At 44.0% G+C, this 14,377-nt stretch overlaps 1 protein-coding gene across 3 annotated transcripts in view; it reads right to left on the reverse strand.

Moving 5' to 3' along the window:
* MAGI2 (membrane associated guanylate kinase, WW and PDZ domain containing 2) overlaps positions 1-14,377 on the reverse strand; it is a gene marked incomplete at both ends in the record, with an annotated part of 1,373,853 nt that overhangs the window by 119,053 nt on the left and 1,240,423 nt on the right. For all 3 annotated transcript variants that reach the window (XM_080936244.1, XM_080936243.1, XM_080936245.1), the window contains 2 exons: positions 672-920; positions 8,124-8,316. In XM_080936244.1, the coding sequence (XP_080792370.1) occupies positions 672-920; positions 8,124-8,316 (442 nt within the window). The remainder of the gene's footprint in view (positions 1-671; positions 921-8,123; positions 8,317-14,377) is intronic.

The raw sequence follows: 14,377 nt of genomic DNA on the forward strand, positions 1-14,377 counted from the left end.
CTTTTGAAAAAGCCTCCCAGCCATGTCCTGTGTTTCCCCTCTTGTTCTCTCCCAACCTCCACTTAATTTCATACAAGCATCTTTAAGAAAATAAAAGGCATCTTGTTGCTCAAAACCTTCCACAAACTGAGAATGCAACATGGATTTGCTATCACTGCATACAGAGCCTGTATCTCCTGGCTTTTGTGTACCCCAAGTGGCAATCCGTGTCACTCTCTCTGGCTGACTTCAGCACCGTCACCCTGGCTTTCTGCATCCTTCTCAATCCTGAGCTCCTTCTTGTCTGAAGGCTTCCATATGAACAATCTCCTGCTAGGTCCTTTCTACCACTTGCTTATCTTCCAGAACAGCTCTCATAAGGGACATTCCCTCACCAGCCCATGAAGATGGTACATGCCTCCTCTCACAGCCGTTTGACCATACACCACCCTTACAAATGAACTAATGGCTTTCACAGTGCTGAGCATTAGGGACACATTGGCTTGCATTATCCTTGAACCTAAGTAGTGACGTTTGCCTAGTCAGTGTTAAGGGTGGTTTGTGTGTCTTTTGCTCATAGCCTGGGATTTCTAGACCACTCAGTATATCCATAGACATTCTTCTGGCATCTCTATCTTGAGAACAAACACATAACATCCCCTTATCTGTACATAGACAAGCCAGTCACTTACTTATGGTGGCTCCAGACTCAGGCCTGTTCAGGGAGCTGATGATGACGAAGCCGAACCCTTCGTTTTCTTTGCGGTGGATGACCACATCACTGGTCTGCAGGCTGTGTGAGGCAAAGCCTTCAGGGGGCGAGGCATTGCTACTGGGGGCCGCATGGTTGCTGTTGGAGTAAGTGGCGTAGTCACTGCGTGGAGAGCTGTGGTGGGTTGATACGGAGCCTGGACTCCTCCCATTCTCTGGGCAGGGCTCCCCTGAAATGAAGATCATAGTCCAAAGGAACTCAGTGATTTGGGAAAGACCGTACTGAATTCTTCCTAAGGAGCCGGCGTTAAGAGTGACTAGCTAATCTTTCCTCTAGATAGAGTGATCATCTGAAGAGTTATAGATCTATGCAATCCACTACCTAACTCCCTGGGGACCCTGACCCTCTGCATTAGCCTCCTCTGAGTTTTGTACTTTTGTTTTCTCTTGTTATTGCTTCAAGTCCCAGAGACAATGACAACTTTTATATATTAGCCTCTTGGTTGGGTAGTAACCGACTGAAGATGATAGCAAACCAAGTAGACGGAATCTTAAATCATCCCAGGAGTGTGACTCACTGAAAGAATTTATGAAGGGGCAAGGGCGATAGCTCAGTGGCACTTGCTAGGCAACCATGAGGAGCTAAGTTGGATCCCCAGAACCGACAGAAGGGTGGACACTAGGCAATCCTTTCTAGGGTCTGCGCTCCTATGAGGCAGTGGGAGACAGGAGAATCCCCAGAGTGCACAACAGCAAACAACAGAGACAGGCCCTGCCTCAAACAATGTAGAAGGGAGGGAAAAGGCTGTCCTCTGATCCTTCCAAGTGTGTGCCAAGGCACACATGTTCCTACATCTCTCTCTCTCTCTCTCTCTCTCTCTCTCTCTCTCTCTCTCTCTCTCTCTCCACACACACACACACACACACACATGAACACACACAAGGAGTGCCCATCTTCAGGGTACACCAATGGAAGTTTTTGTTTATTTCCCCCACAGTTGGTCTGGGGAAGATCAGCCATCTTTGGGAAATGCTGCTGCATTGCCAGTGCAGACAACCTGGCGGGGGGGGGGGGGTGCTGACTGCGTTTATTTTTAAGAGCACAGTTTTGTCTTATGGTATTTGCCAGCCTAGAAGTGTTAACTCACTTCATATGGGTAGGAAATGGACTTAAATAAAAAGTGGCCTGCTTATTATTTTAGGTGACAGCCACATCTTACCCAATAAGGTAATTTGGATAAACAGATCAATTGAGATTTTCACTGAAAATTAGTTTGCATGTTCTGAATCAAATACAATAATATCAAGCCGACAAACTGAACTTTGAATCTCAATAGAGGTGTTTGAGGTTTTGCTCATTTGCATCCTATGTTATAAAATACACTTTACTAATTGGATAAACCTAATCAATACTCCAACGAAGCAAGCATAATTATGTGGCAATAGAAGAGGGGGTTGAGAGCTAGGAGAAGTTAGTTTGCTGTTTTTCCTGCATGTATGTATGTGCACTATATGCATGTTCCGTGTCCATGGAGGTCAAAGGAGGGCATTGAACCCTTGAAACTGTAGTAACATTTGGTTGTCAGCTGCCATGTGGCTGCTGGGAATTGAACCCATGTCCTCTGGGAGAGCAGCCAGTGCTCTTAACTGCTGAACCATCTCTCTCTAGTCCCAAGAAGCATGTGTTTTTTTGCTTTTTTGTTCTTAACGGCAGTTGGTCTGCCATTCAGGAAGGATTTGTCATTTTAACTTGGGGTTTGTCATTTTAACTTAATAGCAAGGTGCTGGCAGAGAGTGGAGTAACAGGAGCAGACTTGATTCTCAGAGTACTGTCACGGGGAACAGGGCTCTTTCAGTTCCTCCCTAATGCTCATCAGGGCATCAAAGATGTCTGTACAATGGAATAAGAAAACTACGGCAGTTCCTCATTGCTTGTGGGCCTGTAGATACCGATTCTGTAAGAACTCTGGGAACTGTCTGGTGTCAAGTTATGAAGAATCAGCAGAAGTTCCTATGAAGCCTGCTAGCGTCACAAGCCACAGTTGCTGTGTGCTGTTACGAGTCTGACATGATTGGGGGGTGGTGGTTAAACTTCCAGAGGTGTGTCTCGTGGGATCCTTTTGGTCACTGGAGGCGTACCTTGGAAGGGGATTATGAGACGCCTGTGCACACCCCTCCCTTTTGTCTTCCCAAGTCTTTGTTCTCTGGCTGTGATGTACATGGATTTACTTTCTGTGCTTTGATCACTCTGTGTTGCTATGGGCACAAGGCAAATGGGTCATGCTCTGAAACTGTGGACCCAAACAAAACGTTCCTCTTTATAAGCTGGTTCATCTCAGGTATTTGTTATAGTAATAGGAAATAAGGAAGTCAGGGAGAAAGGTCAGACTACAGGAGATGTTTTGTTATACTGATATCCAGAGAAAGAATTGAGTTCACTCACATATCACATTTATTCATAGACAGAGACATTAGAAGTAGCATTAAGTCAACTAAAATTTGGAAGGATATAAGTGCAAATTAAGTCACTTAGTCATCAAAAGGTCTTATAAAATTAATTGAGTTTTTTGGAGGTAGTTTATTAAGTACACTAAAGGGACAAGAGAGCTGGGGAAGAGTTACATTCATGTCTCTTCATTTTCTTTAATTAAAGAAGAACTGAGACCCAAGTGAGTGCTGTTACAATTTGATATATATTGAGCCTTTTCTTTAAGATATAATTAATTAATTTTTAATATAAAAAGATACTTTTCATTCGCGAGAAATGTACCGAGGTCATAAAAGAACAAAATGTCAATGTCCTTGCTTTGAACTAGAGTGGAGTGTTTCTGCCTGTAAAAGGTATCCTCCCTTCAAAGACAGGCTGTTATTGTCTTGGTGAAGAACATGTCCTTTATTGGTCCTTGTGCCAGTTGGAAATAAAATGATTAGAGATAGTCTTGGAGAAGAAAAACAAACAATTATTATGCTGCTACATTAAATTGAAAATTTCCAGAGTTACTGGACCAAATCAGTAACTAAATGTCATAGGCAATGACAAGAGAGATCTCATTTTCTGGCTGTCATATTTTAGGGGAGTTGAGAGCTGTGGTTGTCAGTAAATCAGCAACAAAGAAAAATTATCTGTCTTTTGCAGTAAGTGGCTGGGAGTGGCTAGACCATGGGTTCTAGAGAGTGGGGGAACCAATGTCTAAGCCAATGTGTTGGTCCTTGGGTAACAGAAAGGATCAAAGCGAAGGGTAGGGCACTTTTCTATTGTGTTTGGATTTCTTTTCAAGCTTTTGAGAAAATCCCTTCATCTTTAGCAAAATGAGCATGTTTTAAGCCAGGTGGTTAGCTGGGAAGACATTCAAGCTTTCCCAGGGTTGCTCTGGTCTGACCCTGGGATTTGGTAACACTGTTGTCTTTAAGGGGTTGGTTGATGCCAAGTGCTTCCTATTTAACTGGCTCTCCATCTGGACAGGGCTGCTTTCTTTCCAGAAACTCTTTTGTAGCACATCAACAGGGTTGCTTTTGAACAATAAAAGTAAAAGGTCAGAAGGTGACTCCACACCATACTAGTTTCTAAGACTACCTGATGCCTTTTGGCTCACACATGTGTGGCCGTTCAAGATTCAGTCATTTAGCATTTCCTGAAGTCAAATACTTAAGTTTTAGGTTAGGCTCTGTTCTGTCCCCACTATTGATACTAAAAAACAGCATGGCACTTTACTGGAAGAGACTCTTCCTTTTGGAGGGCAGGAATGGTTGATGGCACCTGCAGATGAGAGGCTCTGGACCCAAACGTTTACTCCTGGTGGGGCTTGATTCTCACTGGCACACTGCTGCTCTAGACTTTTAATGCTAATTGTTACAGTTAATTGCTGCTGTTTATAAACAGGGATATCTGATGGGCAAAGGGAGCTGTAATTTCTCTTGACTTTTTGGAGCTGTATCATGGCTGCCTGCTGCCTGGGCCACCACGTTTCCGACAGCTCCCCAATACCTCTTGCAAATACCAAATTTATTCATGAGCTCATTAATTAAGGGATTCGTATACCCAGCAGGACTTTTTCAATCAGAGCCTCCATTTCCCTTCTAGATCCCCAGTCTCGTTATCGGGACTTGAAGATTCCGTAAACCAGACTGTAATGGGCGTGTCTTACCTTGAAGCATAGCTAGAGCCATGAGGCATGCATAACTAGATTCTTACACAGGGGCTGTGGCGTCCATATGGACCATCACAATACCTCTTAGGAAAGGGGGCAGCCCTGGGTATGTCCCTGCCCCTGTTTGTGTCGGTACAGCTGGTATACTCATCAAGGTAGACAGCTTACCAGATGAGTGACATGTTCACAAAGGGAAAGGGAACACACATGGACAAAGGCTAGGCCAAGACCAGGGCTGTGCCACTAGTGTGTTTCACTGTCAGTGGGCTCCCCTTCCTTAACATTGGGCCAAGAATTACGTTCTCCTTGGGCATTGGAGAAAGATGCTGATGGCATGAGATTGGATGTTCTGATTAAGCCATAAAGCTGTTGCACATCCATCTTTGATTCACAAGTTAGGGCGCTCCTTGGGGACATCTTACTCTCAAACAAACTGTGCATCCAAAACAGTGTGTCAATAGGTCGACCATCTCCAAGCGGAGCTACCAAACACTTAAATATTTAAATGCCTTCAGCAGAGTAATTAAAGCCATTCTCTCAGTATGCTGGGGGTAGGGGGGGCACATGCTGGAGCTAGTGGCACAAATAAGACAGCTCTCAAAACTAGTTCAAGGCACAAGATTTGGGCTTGTGATTCCCACGCAAATGACACTGGAGGTTTACTGCACCATCCTCTCTCTAACTCAGCAGTTTCTCACTTTTGATGGCCCAGCCTAAAGTTGAAACCATTTGCCTTTCCACTTTTCCTGCATATGCGTTTCTTTGGGCTTAACATCTGGAGGAGGGTTCTGTGTTATTTTCATCCTTGCCCAGTGCTGTTAACTTATCTGTAAGCCATTGAGGCTATGCTCCTATTCTGACGCATCAGTCTGGGAACCAGTAGCAAACTTTCCCTTTGCTATGCAAAGCAGTATGTCTGCACAAACCACGGCCAGAACAAGATGGAAGGGTATCATCCATTTGTCTGGACGGTCCTCAGCTCCTGTGCTTCAAACTGCACTTCAGTGAGATAATAATATACCAACAGTTCCTCCTCTTTCTCTGAGGTTCTGCTAGACTGCCCACTTCTTGTCAGCTTTGGATTGTCCCATCCTAAGCTACGCTTGCCCCTCCCACCGCCTTGCTTACCAGAGCAGAATAACAGCGACACTACTTAGAAAGACATCTCCCCTGTCCCATCCATCTGGAAATGGCCTTTATCACTTTGACAGAATGACAGCTATGAAAAAGTTTGTTTTTCTACACCTTGTAGATTTCTTCTACCCTGCTTTTTTTTTTTTAAGTTTTTTTTTTTTTTTTTTTTTTTTTTTTTTTTTTTTTTTTTTTTTAAGCATCCTCCCTTGAATTTAATCACTCCTGGTACAGATGGGGCTTTCAAGGAGGCTGAAAGAGCACATAGTCTCCCATAGCATGAATAATCTGTAGGGGGACATTATCAAAAATCAAATGCACCCCAAATGCAGTCTGAAGCTTGGCAGAGTGAACTTGGTAAGAACCGGAAGAAAAGAGCGCTTTACACGAGTCACGTGACCTACAGACTGCAAGTGTACCTTTGTGCAGCACTCGGCCTATACTCCAACAGCTTGGGTTGATGAGAACAAAATTTAATTTGCAATCATCAGCTTGTGGCAAGGAGAAGATGAGATTGTGTTTAGTGTTCTGGCTTAGTGCTCTGTAGTATACTTCCTCATATCAGTTCTCTTTCTAATTTATCTCCAGGTTACAGTACATAGGTACATCAAACTTCTTTTTGTTTTGTTAAGAATCACTGTGCAGGGAGACAGTCAAGTGTTAACCAAGCAACACTGTCTCCATCCTGGCCACTTGCTCAAGGAGAAGGCATAATTCAAGGTGTTTTATTTCTTTGGGTCAAGTGGTACACTGTGGATTTTGGGAGACAAATGGCCCTGAGTAGCAAAGCCTCCATCCAGGGCGAGATATATAGTGGTCTCCGCTGGTGAAGGCTCATGATTCGTGATTCGTCCTTTGAAATGACTGCCCTTGCTCAAAGCCTAGTTTCTAGGGGACTCAGAAGAAAAAGATATTTAGTCCAAGCTGTACATCTTTGGTTCTCCCACAGCCTGTGATTAGCAGGTAACCTTTTAAAAAGTTCCAATGTTATATACGAATGCATCCGGAGGATTTTTGGGAGTGACATAAATGAGCTGTCTGTATCTGGGGTCTCTGGGGGTGAAGGTAGTATCTTAAGGTGGAATCTGGAGTTGATGACAGCATCAGGAAGACTGACGCTGGAGTGAGTCCACATCAGCACTGTCTCTAACTCGCTGTGGACCATTAGGCAATCTATTCCCTGGGTCTCCGTTACCTTATCTGTACTGCAAAGAGCCCATGGGGCCAAGGACACTCCTAATTTTAGAGTTGAGTCTGTAGGACGGTGTTCAAGTGGCCAGGGAGACAGGTCAGAGAGCTTCTGGGGCAGAAGGTAAGAGGGGAACATGGCCGGAGTCTCTGCTTCTGCGATTCACAGGACAAAGCACCTATAATGCTAACGTTATTTAGTGTTCAGTTTAAGCTCAGTTTGGGGATCGCAATAGACATACCCTCTGGAACACAGCCCTCCGGGGGCCTTGAGAGTGGAGAGAAGCTAAGGAGATAAGATTATGAATATATGGGCTGACTTACAAATATATATCTTTGGTGGTTCTTGCTGAAGCTAAGAAAATAGCGGTAAAGGGAATAATTACTTGTAATTTATCTGTTTCATAAGCTTGGTGCTATATGAATGCTTTTTCTCAGGGCGGGAGCTGTATGTCCTCATTCTGGGTGGTATGCGTATTGTTACCTATATCAGACTCTGCAGTGGAAGCTAATTTTCCACCCCACTTTCCTTATTACGGTACACAAATGCTGGGGCTCTTTCTTTGTAAACACAATGAGAAACATTTTCAAAAGGCATATATACACACACATATATATATATATATATATATATATATATATATATATATATATATATTTGTCATTATAATGTTTTACTCACAACAAACACATATCAAAGAGCACAGATCGTCGACATCTTGACTCAGCCCCAGGCTTTGCTAGAAATTTTAATGACTACATTTAAAATGTAGGCCTCAGAAACTGGAAGAGCAGGGGTTGCCAAACTGCATGTTGAAAAACTGTTCCGTGGAGAACGTGGGGCTTGTTTCTGTCCCATGTATAACACAGAAACCAATTTTAAGTTTCTTTTCTAGCTGCCCACCCATCTCTCCAAAGCATCCCCCTGCCTCACCCCCGGCTCTTGCTGCCCACCTCAGCACGTACCTCCACATAGCACCTTTCTTCTCACAGTGAGGTTAACCTGCCCGTTGCGGGCCGCATGGTGCATGAGATCGATGACGTAGCGGTGGGTCTTGCCAGCCACCGGGATCCCGTCCACGTAGACAAGCTCGTCTCCTGGGTGCAGACGGCCGTCCCTGTCAGCTGAGCCCATGGCGATGACGGCTCCGATCAAAATCTAGAGAGAACACCCACAAGCATGTATATAGGAGCGTGCTCTTGAGAAGTGGGTAAGGAGAGGCTGGAAGGGCACGCTTCCAGGGACTGTGCCCCCACTGTCTACCACTTACTGCTGCTTCTCATGGTGCCCCACAGGGGACACTTGCTTGCTGGCTCATATGTCATCAGCCTTAAGGGAAATCAGAACTCAAAGTACCCTGACAGCCGTTGGCTACCACAGATGGCATCTGCATTGAAATCAGGTGGAGACCGAGTCCTGGCTCCAGTTCTTAATTGAATAAGACTTGAATAAGGTTTCTTAAGCTTCGCAAGCCTCGCTCTGTGTACCTACAAAATGGGATGATAAAAAGACCCGGTTCAGAGGGCTGCTGGGAGAAGCCGGTGCGAGGAGAAAATGCGAGGGAAGAATTCAGCTTCCCCGTGACTCATATTGTATGCCCGTGAGTGGCAAGGCAAGCCACTTGTTGCTCGCCATTAAACTCAGACAGAGGGTCACAATTTTCATTTTATTTTATTTGCTTGTTTGCTTTGAGACACTGGAAGGGTAAAGCAAAAAGAACAATTTTTTTTTTCCTGGCCAATCGGCTTATTCAAATATTCTCAGTTGAACTATCTCTATCTATTGAGAATTTCCTTAGAACACGGTCCTCTGCACAAAGAATGTTCCCAGCTTTATGGCCCCTCGAACGCTTCTATGTTACATACAGTGCCACTGTGCCAGGAAAAGAGGCGGTGTGCCTTCTGGAATACATGTATTATTATTACAAGACCCCAAATAGGACCATGATGTAAAGCGGTATATATGGCTTCCTGTAACCCAACGGGATCACTTGTTTGGTGTTTATAAGCAAGGCCTTTGCTTCTTTTCTATCTTGGAGGAAAGCAAATGGTACTTAGTATTTTAGTTTTGCTGTTTAACCCACAAAACAGTTTCTCTAAGTCATGCACAATGGGTCTCTCTTTTGTTAGTGGCTGAGCTGCAAGGCTCTTGAAGGTGACGGTTTCCAACAGCCTCACAATGTCACAGAGGCCTCACTCCAGGTTTTAAATCCCTATAAAGCGATTCGTTGCTTAAAAATTGATTTCTTTCAGGCCTAATGATTTCTTTCAAGCCTCAGATGTGCGGATTCCAGCCAGCTTGTAGAATAGCCCCAACCTGGGGCGCGTGTCTTCAGGCTTGGCACCGGAAACGGATGGATGGATGCTTCTGAGCTTAGTTCTAGTTTCTCATGTCTGTCAACCTGGCAACTGGATCTGAATGCATTGGACCTCTAAAGTCCAGGCAGCATTTCAGTCTGAAGGATTTCTCGGCCTTACGTGTTGCATAGAGGACCGTTGCTGGAGTCTTCTGTTCCTGGAGGGTGCTGGCGTGAGAAATGGCATCACTTTCATAATGAACAGTGCTGTTCTTACAAGCTATTCACTACTGCTGTCATGGGGACGGTGTTGCACCTCCTGCCTTAGCTTGCCCACCGTCTTGCTCTTTCCCATCGACCTGCTGTACCTACTTGCTATAGCCTAAAAGCTGGGCACACTTCTGACAGCCTCTATTTCCTATTAGTCCTCTTTTGTCATGCCAACCTGAATTTCTTTCTAAAGATATTCCAGTCCTTCTTCAAAAGGCTCAGTGCTTCAAAGGACTTTCTAAGTGCTTTGTACTAAAGCTAGTTAAAATGGGTGTTTGATTCTCTACTGCTCCACGAAAAGCTGCATCTAGGTAGGGTCTGCCCCAAGGAAATGCTTCAACCTTTAAATTTCCTGTGCCTAGGAAATAGGGGAGTTTATAGCTAGCTATAAAGAAAACAGCTTATGAACCTTTTGGATGGATAATCACCAACTTTAAGGCAAAATTCTGCTTCCGACTGGTGAACGTTTATAGCCATGAGAGTTTACAGTCTGGGCCTTATGCAAACATAAGAAAGGTAAGTTACATGCTGGGAAAATTCCTGTCCTTCTCTGGCTGTGGGGAAAAGGCGAGGATGGCCACATACTCTTGGAGCTGCATTGTTGATAGTTTTATGTCTGGCACTGAAGGAAGATCCCTGGGCAACAGTGCTTTTCTGTCACATTGCTGTGATGGGTCATAGTTTCTTTGTCGTTCATTTCAATCAATATTCAGGGAACACAGGGATACTATATAATAGCCGGGAATCCACAGCGAAGATAATAATCCTCACCTTGTGGAGCCACCTTTCTTGTGGCACATAAACGATGTAAAAAGTATACACCTTAAGTAGTAGCATTATCAGGCATGTGCACTGGGGAAAAGCAGCAGGTGAGGCCTCAACCATTGGTCAAGGCAGCGTCAGAGCGGGCATCATTGAGAAGCTGACACTTTGAACTGTCAAATGACAGTGAAGTGCACTGAACATCTTTTTGTTAATTCTTAGAGAATTTTGTACCATGTACTTTGGCTGTATTCAGTCTTTCCTGACAACTCTTCCTAGATAACCTCTGTTCCCTACCCACCCAAACTCTGTCTTCTGTCTCTGTCTCTCTGTCTCTTTCTTTTTTCTGTTCTTCCTTCCCTCCTTTCTTACTCTTTCTTCCTTCCTTTCTTCCTTCTTTCCTTTCTTTCTTTCTCTTTTTCTTTCTTTTTCTCTCTTCTTTTTTTCTTTTTTTTATCCTCCCTCCCTCCTTCCTTCCCTTCCTCCTTCCCTCCTTCATCTCCCTCCCCTCCCTCCTTCCCTTCCTTTCCCCTTCAAGCACAGTTTGTGCTGCCCAAATACTCTGGGATGTGTACCCTATACTGTACTGTAGATAACCCACCAAGGACCATGCCTTTAAAGAAAACTGACAATTCTTTTCCCAGCAGTTATCAGTTGACTGTAGCTCTTAAGCTATGGGTGGTCCTTTGTTTCTGCCTCCCTTTCTCAAAGATGGAGGGAGCTTCAGCAACCTTTGTGCTGTCATAATCACCATGAATTCAGTTCCCTGCCCTTCCGTATCTGGAAAATACAGTCTCCCCGTAGTCATCTATCTCCTCTGGTTCTTACAGTCTTCCCCCACAGGAAGAGGGTTGCTATATAGATGTCCTGTTTTCATAGCCATGTCTTCTCTGTACCTTGACTAGTTGTGAGTTTCTGTGCTAATTGCCATCTGGTCCAAAAGCAGCTTTCCTGGTGAGAACTGAAAGAAGTAGTAATCTGTGTGTAGAACAGTAAGTCGTCAGGGATCAGTTTAATTTTATGTCTACTTAGCAAAGTGACATCTGTAGGTTCTCCTCTAGGGCTAATGACCCGTGAGGCCACAAGTTCTTGGTGGCCCTAATAGTGGTACGAGATATGGTTTTCAACTCATGCAGCAGGCCTTCCATTCAAGCCTAGAAGATTGTTGGTTTTACCCATGACTTGTGTGGCATTTTTGCAGTGGTAGGCATGTCTTACTGGGCTAGTTGTTACAGATCACATGGTTCACAGTTGGGTAAGATCGTGATTTCTTTTCCCTTTGGTAGTGCATGTGGACCTTCCAGGGCTATGAAAGCTAGCCAGTAGGGTTGAAGCTTCCAGGCAAGTACCCATTCAATTTCTGTGTGGGCACATTTAAATTTTGTTTTGGAGTTTCAATCTTTCAAACCTTCCTTTGCTCTGTTCTTTCAAATCTATCTATCTATCTATCTATCTATCTATCTATCTATCTATCTATCTATCTAATCTATTCATTCAACTAGCACTTTAAAATAATTCAACCTGTCATTATTTATTATATTGAGTGATGTAATTGTTTCTTTGCATAATATGATGTAATTATACTGGATAATGTATACTCTACTTTGTTTTTCAAAGGGTTGCTGTAGCTACTGAACTGATGTGTGTTATATACCGGGCAAGCATTGTAACCCGGCATGAGCTGGCATGCCGGATAGGCATTAGAGGTGTCTGTCTGTCAGGTAAATCCTGTTTGCTCCCTCCATCAGAAACAGCTGTCTCTGCTGCCAGATGCTGAGTACTCCTCTTGCTGTTGCTTCCAGTTCTCTTGCTGCCCTTGCTTCTCAGCCTGGTGGCTTTATACCATTGTATATTATATTTCATTGGTGATATAAATATAGCTCTATGTGTCTCTCTATTCAGGAAAAACCTAGTTTCTAAAGGTTTCAATGTAATTTGTCTACTTGATATCTATTATTTCCCATTTGTTACAGTAAGTGCAGGGACTGGATAATCTATGGCTCTCTCTTACACCACAACTCATGTAATTCTCACAAGGAACTCATGTTAGCTTCCCAGTGCATGTGTTACAAACTTGTGTAAGCTCATGAGAACATGTCTCAGGATACCCTGACCCTTTCAGATAGTTGTTCTCAAGTTTTAGGGCATATTGGTATCACCTGTGAACTGTTATGCTTTTCTAGACCACCCACCCTTGAAATTCTACAGGCCATGTATGGGATATGAGGTTATTAAGATTTTTTTTTTTTGTTTCTTTTGTGGTATGGGCTTACTAGGTAGCCCTGGCTGCTGGATATTATCTATGTAGGTCAAGTTGGCTCTAAACTTATAAAAAATGCCTATCTATGCCCTCTGAGAGGTGGAACTAAAGGCATGTACTATGACTCTCTACCTGAGTATGAGATTTTGTGTACTTAGGAAGCTCCTGGGAGCTGATAGAAGATTCATGCTCTTAAGAGCCACACTGAGCATCTTCATTTGGTCCAATGGCCATAGGACCTATGGTTTTACTGATCATTTCCCAAGTTGGTCCCTAGCTCATCACACTAGTCAATTTCTGGGTATATAGGAAATTTCTGGTGTAGGTTCCTTATGTATAAAGTCACATCTTCCTTCTGGTCTTATTGACCATTGATCATGCTGGCCAGAAAGCCAGCCCAGCCGAGGCAGCCTTGACCATTCACTGTCCCTTGGGCTTCAACAGACACTACAGGCTCAGACTCTTTTGCTTTCTTTTCTCCACACTCTTAGAAGAACATTCTGTCCCATCTCCACTGTTCTGGCCTGGAAGGAAAAACTCAGCGGGAAAACTTAGAAAACGGTGGACCCCATAAGTGTCCATGGCCAGGGTCTTTTCAGTCATGTTCTTTATCTAATACTAAATGTCCAGCTCTAAAATCATAGACATTTGAGACACGCTGAATGGACTCAGCGGGTTGTATTTATGTGTGCATTTGCGTAACAATAATACGTAATGAAAAAGAGGCCATAAACTAGAGAGAAAGAGACTGGGTTGGGTTCTGTGTGGAGGAAGGAGGGGGAGGGGAGGAGCAGGGGCAGATGATACAAACATGGTGCTTATATAGTACATTCTAAATAAATAAATAAGCATGCAATTTCCAAAGAAACAGAGCACCTTCACAGCTCTACTTCCTCCCGAGCTCTGACCGAGGGCACAGAACAAAACAGCGTGTGATGTGAAATAGTAATTTAGATTCAGGTGGCTGGAGGTACCAGGAAGCCAGGGGAAGAGAGAATGCAGAGAAGGAGAAGAAGACCAAAGGAAAACCCAACCACATACCACCTCTGCTGGCCTGTAAGTTCCTCTGTCCCTCCTCGCACTGCCTGCCCCAAGTGAACAGGACCCCAGCCGATCTGTTCAGCAACAAAGTCCTGCCAAAGCACTTCAGGTCCTTCCTCCCAAAACAACTCCACAAGTGTGCGTCAGACTCCGGGGCCGAGCACATGTCTGTAGCGTGTCTTATTTCAGGAGGCTTTTTATCCTCTCACACAGACTTTTCTCCACTGTGATGTTTTCTAGATCTTTCTATTTTGATGCCTCTCTACTGCTTTTCAACTCGCGACAGGGAATCTCGTTTTTGTTCCTCTCCGGCAATTTTTCATTTCTTTCCATTGCTAATTGTTACTTAACTGTGAAAAGTATCTCCTTTTTAAAGAAAATAAAAAGCCTGGACATTTTGTTTGAACAGGAGACCCACTGTTCATTCTTTGCGGAAGCCTAGTTGTCATGTTCAGTGTGACCCCCGGCGTGTCAAGACCATTTCATAAATATGGAGGCAGAAACCTGTTGGATGGGACCCACTGAGGTTGATGAACACATCTCCTTCCCTGCCTCAACCTCTGCAGCACACCCACAATTAATTGAGCCCA

The sequence above is a fragment of the Micromys minutus genome, assembly GCF_963924665.1.
Source record: "Micromys minutus genome assembly, chromosome: 23".
NCBI classification, from domain to species: Eukaryota; Metazoa; Chordata; class Mammalia; order Rodentia; family Muridae; genus Micromys; species Micromys minutus.